The sequence below is a fragment of the Zea mays genome, chromosome 8, assembly GCF_902167145.1.
Source record: "Zea mays cultivar B73 chromosome 8, Zm-B73-REFERENCE-NAM-5.0, whole genome shotgun sequence".
NCBI lineage: Eukaryota > Viridiplantae > Streptophyta > Magnoliopsida > Poales > Poaceae > Zea > Zea mays.
Window position 1 is genome coordinate 132,933,064 of NC_050103.1, and position 9,954 is coordinate 132,943,017.

General features: G+C 44.0%; 1 protein-coding gene across 1 annotated transcript; it reads left to right on the plus strand.

Moving 5' to 3' along the window:
• Nucleotides 1–1,806: 1,806 nt before the first annotated feature.
• On the plus strand, nucleotides 1,807–2,996 carry LOC103635911 (chitinase 10). The gene has a single exon (XM_008658293.3). It carries the CDS (start codon nucleotides 1,899–1,901, stop codon nucleotides 2,832–2,834), a length of 936 nt encoding a protein of 311 aa, XP_008656515.1. The 5' UTR covers nucleotides 1,807–1,898; the 3' UTR covers nucleotides 2,835–2,996.
• The last annotated feature ends 6,958 nt before the right edge of the window (nucleotides 2,997–9,954 follow it).

Genomic DNA, 9,954 nt, shown 5'->3' on the forward strand with positions numbered 1-9,954 from the left:
GACTCATCGTCCTCCATATCCCCTCCATCATCTAAACCACATGCTAAATCCTTTAACAACTCAGATATTGCATCATCTTCTGTACAATGCTCAGTAAACTCATCATCGTTGTTACCATTATTCATAAAAGAGGTCGAAGCTTCTCCATGTAAGGTCCACGTTGTATACCCTTTTAGAAAACCATCATATATCAAGTGTTCTCGCACTTCACTAGCCTCTCTCCAAAATGAGTTAACACACTTCCTACAAGGGCATAGTATCTTGTTTCCTATTGCTGAATGTCTAAATGCAAAAGCTAGGAAACCATTCACCCCTTGTTTATAAACCTTTGTCTCCCTACATACAGTTCCTATGTTACATATCAACATAACTATAGAATAACATAAGAGTTGTTGTGAAAAGTTGCTTTGTACCTAGCCTCACTTGTGATCCATGATTTATCCATACTCTTTATGTAGGATTTGAAACGACTTTCAACTCAAATCTAAGATCATATAAGCACAAAGAACACAATTGCATACTATAGTCATGTCCACACATAAACAAACCATGAAATAAACATAGAAGCAATATTAAATGGAAATAAATCACCTCACAAATTTTCTAAAGAGGTATAGAGCATATGCACATGAGAAAGAAATATCGATTTTAGCGGATCATAGATGATTACCAGCTAAATAGCGAAGACTCCTTGCCTATTTCCTAACACATCCTGAAAAAACAATTCATTGCTACTTTTAAACTAAATAAACCAACCCAGGAGAAAGGAAGCTTTGTTTACAAAAATAGACATGCTATGACAATGATCAGTAACTAAGATAAACTAGGTGTGACTGCACAACCTCCACTAACTTAGGCTAAGACGACCATAGTACATGTTGCGTTCTGCAAGAGCTAGCAAAGCAACGAGGGCAGCACTTGTGTCCCATTTATCTGCCCTTCTATTCACAGTCTACACATAATACTTAACTCACACTCTGCAAGGTCATACTGCAGTTTGAAATTGCAACCTCAAGTATTCTCTAGTCTCAAGTCTCAACGAGCAAACGAGGAGTCGAGGAGTGGATAGCAACCTGCCATAAGTGCTCTTGTGGAGCAGCACACAGGAACCACATGCTGAAGCTGGATGCTGCACGCACCACGCAAGATCTGAGCCACAGCAGGCAACACGCACACGCGAGAAGGAACGAGCTCGACTGCTGGAGCTGGTACCTTACTTGGTACTGTAGACAGAGGGACCAACTATCGGTCCATAATTTTTAGTGACCAACCGTATGTCTCTAATAAGGATATAAAATTAACCATCGTATAGTAAAATACTCCGTCACCGTCGCTTAGCGTCGTGACGATGACTTTTTTTTGTCGAGTATCAGTTGACATTTGGATATATAGTTCATGAAAACCTATTTATCAAGAGTCACCGTCGGTAAAAACTTTGCTTGTATGTCTATGCTGCTGTGAATACGGTCTGCCCCGGTTGGTACAGATTACATACAGTCGACGACGGAGCGTTTAGCAGCCCACGAGCCCTCGTCGTCGTCGACGCAGCACATGCAGCAGTGCGGTCGTTGACCTAGCCCACATTTCAAGGCTGGGAGCATTATTCCATGTCGCATCAAAAAAAGAAAATATATGGATCCTCTGGAGTTCACGCCTTGCTGATCCCAACCGATCCAGCGGTTTTCAGTTCTCATGATCCAGAGTTGGCTAGTAGCATACACAGGAGCATTAACAAGAACAAGTCAACTGGAGCTATACATGAGCCAGGATGCTTCCATGCATGCACGTGGACGCCATGTGTATTCGACATGCATGCATGCATGCATGTAGGAGTATATACATATGTGGTGTGCTGTGCTGTGCACACCGGCGGTCCGGCAGTGCCTAGCTAACTAGCAATGGCGCGCCAGTTGTTCCTCCATCCGGTCCTGCTGGCCGCCGCCTGCTTGTTGGTCTCGGTCGTCCTCTGCAACGCCGGCGTGGCGCAGGCGGCGTGGTGGTGGCCGAGGTGGGACAGCCTGTTCCCGAGCCGCGGCCAGCAGCAGCACCACGGCGGCTACGACTACCATGACAACGGCGACGGCAGCAGCAAGAGCCGCGTGGCGTCTATCGTGACGCAGGAGCTGTACGGGGAGATGTTCAAGCACAAGGACGACGCGGCGTGCCCCGCGCACGGATTCTACACCTACGCCTCGTTCCTCGCCGCGGCCGCGCGGTTCCCGGAGTTCGGCGGCGACGGCGACCTGGCCACGCGGAAGCGCGAGGTGGCGGCGTTCCTGGCGCAGGTCTCGCACGAGACGACCGGAGGGTGGGCGACGGCGCCCGACGGACCCTTCGCGTGGGGCCTCTGTTTCAAGGAGGAGATCACGCCGCCCATCGACTACTGCGACGCCAGCAGCACGCAGTGGCCGTGCGTCGCCGGCAAGTCGTACCACGGCCGGGGCCCCATTCAGCTGTCCTGGAACTTCAACTACGGACCGGCGGGGCAGGCGCTGGGCTTCGACGGGCTGGGCAGCCCCGACGTGGTGGCCGCCGACCCGGAGGTGGCGTTCAAGACGGCGCTGTGGTTCTGGATGACGCCCCGGGCGCCCAAGCCGTCGTGCCACGACGTCATGGTGGGGCGGTACCGGCCCAGCGCCGCGGATGTTGCGGCCAACCGGACCGCGGGCTACGGGCTCACCACCAACATCATCAACGGCGGCATCGAGTGCGGCAAGAGCGGCGTCCCGCAGGTGGACGACCGGATCGGCTTCTTCCGGGAGTACTGCAAGCTGCTCCGCGTCGACGTCGGGACTAACTTGGACTGTGCTCAGCAGCAGCCTTACTCTTCCTAATTAATCAGTCCATCGAACGATTAATTGTACTCCTCCTCCTGCTGCTGCTGCTGCTGCTTGTCTTTAATTTCGGATTTTCGATTCGAGTCGTACGCGCTGAGTTATCATTGACAACATACGTACAATAATGATGAGCATGAAGGGCCTGTTTGGTTTGTCTAAGGGGTCATAACTTATCTAATCTTAAGTAAGTTGTAAGGAACCAAACAAGCCATTAATTTGCAAGTTTCGTTCAGCCCAAACTTCAATAAAATCGTGAGAGAATTGCCTAACCATGCACGGCCCCGCTGCAGGATTTTATATAAAATCGTGAGAGAATAGCCTTAAAATTGATTCCAAAGACTAGGATTTTAATTATATAAGCACATGTGAACCAGCACTTTATGCGCACTGGATATCACCGCGCTGCGAAGTCCTATGTCTACGTCGTAGAACACAAGAAAGATGTGGCATTGGTTGTGTCTTGCCCTCCCTGCAAAATCGCTGACGCGCACGAAGATGGGGCTAGTGCTGAACTACTAGTGATATCATGGTTTTCAGAGGAGCTATCAGCGGGAGGCATATGCATAGCAGGAGGTGGCCAAGCAGTGGGTGTTGCACATGTGTTGGCACGTTTTGGGGGCCTATCACCAAACAAACCCTAGGACCGGCGCACGACACACATGACCTTGGGTCCTCTATACGGGAGCGTTGATCGTCCGCCCTGGGCGGCCAGACCGTCTGCAACTGCGGAAAGGAGCTTCAATCTTCTCTGCGAGCGCATGGATCGTCCGCACGTGCGCAAAGGGCTTCGGGATCTCCTTCAGCACCTGATTCTCACCCCCGGTAGGGACTCCATTAGGGAGGAAAGATCATAGGGTTGTATTGGTATCGGCAGGTGAAAGTCACCTAGAGGGGGTGAATAGGTGAAACCTAAAATTTATAACTTTAAACACACGCTAAGGCAGGGTTAGCGTTAGAATTAAATCGGAGTTCAAAAGATAATTCTCCTTGCTTGGAGTTGCTCAATCAATGCGGATAACGTTTGGGAGCAAACTCAAATCAATGTGAGCAAGGGAACTATTAGAGAGGGAAAAACAAATCAAGTGAAGATCAACAAGTGAACACGGTGATTTGTTTTACCGAGGTTTGGTTCCAAAGAACCTAGTCCCCGTTAAGGAGGCCACAAAGGCCGGGTCTATTTCAATCCTTTCCCTCTCTCAAACGGTCACTTAGACCGAGTGAGCCTTCTCTTTAATTAATCGGGTCACTAAGACCCCGCAAGGATCACCACACACTTAGGTGTCTCTTACTAGCTTTACAAGCACTTGGAAATGAGAATGAGAAAGTAAGAAAGACAATCCAAGCGACAAGAACAACAAAAGAACACAAAAACACCCTCTCTCAAGTCACTAATGGAATTGAGTTGATTTGGAGGCTTGGAGAGGATTTGATCTTTGGAATGTGTTTTGGAGTGTAGTCTTTTGCTCTTGTATTGAATGTTGAGTTCAGAATGCTTGGATGGCTTTGAATGATGTGGTTGGGGGTATTTATAGCCCCCAACCACTTCCATAGTCGTTGGCTGTTTCTGCTAGCGACGGGCACACCGGACACTCGGACAGTCACTGTTCATTGTCCGGTGCGCGCCACGTCAGCACGCCCGTTGGGATTTGGAGCTAGTCGACCACTGGAGCTGTTGTCCTGTAGCTGCATCGGACAGTCCGGTGGCACACCGGACATGTCCAGTGGCTTCTGACTTCTGTGCTCTGACTTCTGCACGGCATTGTTCAGTACTGTTCATCTGTGCAGTCGATCGTTGACGTGCAAGGAGCCGTTGCTCTGCTGGCTCACCGGACAGTCCGGTGCACACCGGACAGTTCTGTGAATTATAGCGGAGCGCGCCTGGTGAATTCTCGAGAGTGGCTGGTTCGATTGCACTTGGGCCTAATGTGTCTGGTGCACACCGGACACTGTCCGGTGCGCCATTTTTCAACACATTCTAAGTCCTTTTGCTCCAAATAAATTTGAGCCTCCAACTGAATTTCTTTCTTGGTTTATGTTGAACCTTATGCACCTGAGGTAAATGATATCTAGACAAACTAGTTAGTTCATATGGTTTGTGTTGGACATCAACCATCAAAATCGATTATAGGAAATGATTTAGTATATTTCCCTTTCAATCTCCCCCTTTTTGGTGATTGATGCCAACGCTAACCAAAGCAAGTATGAAGTGCAGAAATGTAACTAGTTCACAATTGAGATAGATGTGCATAGGTTACTTAGAATTAAACCAATGAAAGGCTATATGCATATGAATGGATTGCTTTTCTCTTATTTAACATTTTGGACCACATTTGCACCACTTGTTTGTTTTTGCAAATCTTTTGGGGAAACCTTTTTCAAAATCTTTTGCAAGTAGTCAAAGCTATAAGAATATGATTGTAAGAGGCATTTTTAAGATTCAAAATTCCTCCCCCTGTTTCAAATGCTTTTCCTTTGATTAAATGAAGGCTCCCCCTAATGAAATTCTCCCCTTGGTTTCCAAGAGGGTTTTTGAAACAATTTTCCCTTTTTTGAAATAGATGTCAAATGAACTTATACCAATTGAAATCTCTATCCTTATTTGAATTTTTGAAGCCAAATGAGATATCAATTGAAAATTCATTTAGAGGCTAACTAAAAATACCAATTGAAATATTTTTCATACTTATGAAGACAAAATAAGATACCAGTTGAAAATTACTTCCTTTTGAAAAATCCAATTTGAAATATACACTAAAAATTTTTAAAATGGTGGTGCGGTCCTTTTGCTTTGGGCTTAATACTTTCTCCCCCTTTGGCATTAATCGCCAAAAACGAAGAACTTGAGAGCCCTTGTTATATGTTCTCCCTCTTTGAGGCCTAATACTTTCTCCCAAATAGTAAAATAAATATGAGTGAAATATTATACCAATTGAGAGTTTGCGGAGTAACGGCAAAGGGTAAGTGATACCGTCAGAGTTTTGAGTGGAAGCTTTGTCTTTACCGAATACTCCATTTCCCTTTTAATTTAAGACTAATCATAGAGATATACTTGAAAAACACATTAGTCTTAGCCTTGGCACAACAAGAATAAGAAATATGCATTTGTACCAAATGAAAGAGACATAATCAAAGGTATATAAATTAACGATGTGTGCAATGTTTCAATCAAAGTTCCGAGAATCAAGTATATTTAGCTCATTCCTAAGTTTGCTAAAGGTCTTTTCATCTAGTGGCTTGGTAAAGATATTAGCTAATTGGTTGTGGGTATTAACATAAGCAATTTTGATATCCCCCTTTTGTTGGTGATCTCTCAGAAAGTGATACCGAATATCTATGTGCTTAGTGCGGCTGTGCTCAACGGGATTATCCGCCATGCGGATTGCACTCTCATTATCACATAGGAGAGGGACTTTGCTCAACTTGTAGTCATAGTCCCTAAGGGTTTGCCTCATCCAAAGTAATTGCACACAACAATGACCTGCGGCAATGTACTCAGCTTCGGCGGTGGAAAGAGCTACTGAATTTTGTTCCTTTGAAGCCCAAGACACCAGGGATCTTCCCAAAAACTGACAAGTCCTTGATGTGCTCTTTATATCAATTTTACACCCTGCATAATTGGCATCGAAATATCCAATTAAATCAAATGTAGATCCCTTAGGGTACCAAAGCCCAAACTTAGGAGTGTAAACTAAATATCTCATGATTCTTTTCATGGCCCTAAGGTGAACTTCCTTAGGATTTGCCTGGAACCTTGCACACATGCATATAGAAAGCATAATGTCTGGTCGAGATGCACATAAGTAGAGTAAACAACCTATCATCGACCGGTATACCTTTTGATCTACGGATTTACCTCCCATGTCGAGGTCGAGATGCCCATTTGTTCCCATGGGTGTCTTGATGGGTTTGCCATTCTTCATTCCAAACTTCTTAAGTATGTCTTGAATGTACTTAGTTTGGCTGATGAAGGTGCCCTCTTGGAGTTGCTTGATTTGAAATCCAAGAAAATACTTCAACTCCCCCATCATGGACATCTCGAATTTTTGTATCATAATCCTACTTAACTCTTCACAAGATGACTTGTTAATAGACCCAAATATAATATCATCAACATAAATTTGGCATATAAATAGGTCTTTTGAAATAGTTTTAGTGAAGAGGGTAGGATCAACCTTTCCGACTTTGAAGCCATTAGTGATAAGAAAGTCTCGCAGGCATTCATACCATGCTCTTGGGGCTTGCTTGAGCCCATAAAGCGCCTTCGAGAGCTTTATAAACGTGGTTAGGATACTCACTATCTTCAAAGTCGGGAGGTTGTTCAAAATAGACCTCTTCCTTGATAGGGCCATTGAGGAAGGCACTTTTCACGTCCATTTGATAAAGCTTAAAGACATGGTAAGTAGCATAGGCAAGTAATATTCGAATTGATTTAAGCCTAGCTACGGGTGCATAGGTTTCATCAAAATCCAAACCTTTGACTTGTGAATAACCTTTGGCAACAAGTCGGGCTTTGTTCCTTGTCACCACACCATGCTCATCTTGCTTGTTGCGGAATACCCACTTGGTACCTACAACATTTTGGTTAGGACGTGGAACTAAATGCCATACCTCATTCCTTGTGAAGTTGTTGAGCTCCTCTTGCATTGCCACCACCCAATTCGGATCTCTTAGTGCATCCTCCACCCTATATGGCTCAATAGAGGACATAAAAGAGTAATGTTCACAGAAATGAGCAATTCAAGATCTAGTGGTTATCCCCTTGTGAATGTCACCAAGTATGGAGTTGACGGGGTGATCTCTTTGAATTGCTTGGTAGACTCTTGGGTGTGGCGGTCTTTGATCCCTAATCTCTTGATCATCTTCCTTGTCATCATTATCTCCATCTCCCCCTTGATCAATGTCCTCCTCTTGAGGTGGCTCATTGTCTTGATCTTCATCTTCATCTTCTTGAGTCTGATCCTCATCTTGAGTTGGTGGAGATGCTTGTATGGAAGATGATGGTTGATCTTGTGCTTGTGGAGGCTCTTCGGATTCTTTTGGGCACACATCCCCAATGGACATGTTCCTTAGCACGACGCACGGAGCCTCTTCATCATCTAATTCATCAAGATCAACTTGCTCCACTTGGGAGCCATTAGTCTCATCAAACACAATGTCACAAGAAACTTCAACTAGTCCAGTGGATTTGTTGAAGACTCTATATGCCCTTGTGTTTGAGTCATAACCGAGTAAAAAGCCTACTACTGCTTTAGGAGCAAATTTAGAATTTCTACCTCTTTTAATAAGAATAAAACATTTGCTCCAAAAAATTCTAAAATAGGAAACATTGGGCTTTTTACCAGTGAGGAGTTCATACGATGTTTTCTTGAGGATTCGGTGAAGATATAACCAGTTGATGGAGTAGTAGGCGGTGTTAATTGCCTCCGCCCAAAACCGATCCGGTGTCTTATACTCATCAAGCATGGTTCTTGCCATGTCCAATAGAGTTCTATTCTTCCTCTCTACTACACCATTTTGTTGAGATGTGTAGGGAGAGGAGAACTCATGCTTGATGCCCTACTCCTCAAGAAATCCTTCGATTTGAGAGTTCTTGAACTCCGTTCCATTATCGCTTCTAATCTTTTTGATCCTCAATCCAAACTCATTTTGAGCCCGTCTTAAGAATCTCTTTAAGGTCTCTTAGGTTTAAGATTTTTTTCTACAAAAAGAATACCCAAGTGAAGCAAGAATAATCATCCACAATAACTAGACAATACTTACTCCTGCCGATGCTTATGTAAACGATCGGGATGAATAGGTCCATGTGGAGCATCTCAAGTGGCCTGTCAGTCGTCATGATGTTCTTGTGTGGATGATGGACTCCAACTTGCTTCCCTACTTGACATGCGCTACAAATCCTGTCTCTCAAAATGAACATTGGTTAGTCCTAAAATGTGTTCTCTCTTTAGAAGTTTGTGAAGATTCTTCATCCCAACGTGGGCGAGTCGACGATGCCAGAGCCAGCCCATGTTAGTCTTAGCAATTAAGCAAGTGTCTAGTTCAGCTTAATTATCATTAAAATCAACTAAATATAGCTGACCATCTAACACTCACTTAAATGCTATTGAATCATCACTTCTTCTAAAGACAGTAACACCTATATCAGTAAAAAGACAGTTGTAACTGTTGGTCCTTGTTCTCAAATGGTATACATTAAGAACAAAGCAATACAATTGTTAATGATTAGAGACCTTCGTCTTTCGATGCATCATCTCCTTTCGGATATAATGATCTTCAGACGAAGGTCATGGAGGATATACCTTCATCATCTCAGTAAACGAATATAAATGAAAGTACATGAAATATAAAAGAATATAAATAATGATGATATATCAGTAAATTATTTATATTCTTATTTCGTAGACATGAATAATTATCCACAATATTTATATTACATTGATACCTTCGGCCTGCCAGAAGGTGAAAATGCGAGAGTGACGTAAGAGTGATTACTATCCAGCATGAACAGTATGGTGTTACTGTTCATCTATTTATAGGCATGGGACGCACCCTGGATAAAATTACATTTGTGTCCCTAACAACTATTCTTAATCAAGAGACACACTATCAATGACTAAGTAGCCTTTTCCCCTTTAGGTCAGTTTTATCTTTCACCTTCGTCATCATACTAAGCCGAAGCTCCTTCGGCTGCAGCTTCGGCGTTCGTCCATATCACCTTCGAGCTTTATCTTTGTATCATGCATGCTTTCACTAGAAGAGAAAACCTTCATCCCAAAGCCGAAGCCTCCTGTAATAGTCTATGTCACACAACATATGATTAGTCATGTTTTTAGGACCTTCGGAAGAGGAAGGTCCCCAACAGTAGCCCCTCGCAGTATTAATTTGTTTTTTCATAACAAATTTAGACTGTGATATGAACGAAGGCCTTTAGCCAAAGGTCCAAAAAAACATCTTCCCTTCGCTAGAATAGCGAAAGTCACTGACATGTAGGACACACCAAATCATGAGGCGTTGAGCATATAAATAGGGACCTGTATTGATAGCATTTGCTGCACCATTTTAGCTGCGCGCACCGTGTTCATCATTCTAAATTTTCTTGCTCTCGTTTTGATTAAAT

Coding starts and splice junctions, on each gene's coding strand:
- LOC103635911 (XM_008658293.3), top strand. CDS start 1,899: ATGGCGCGCCAGTTGTTCCTCCATCCGGTCCTGCTGGCCGCCGCCTGC.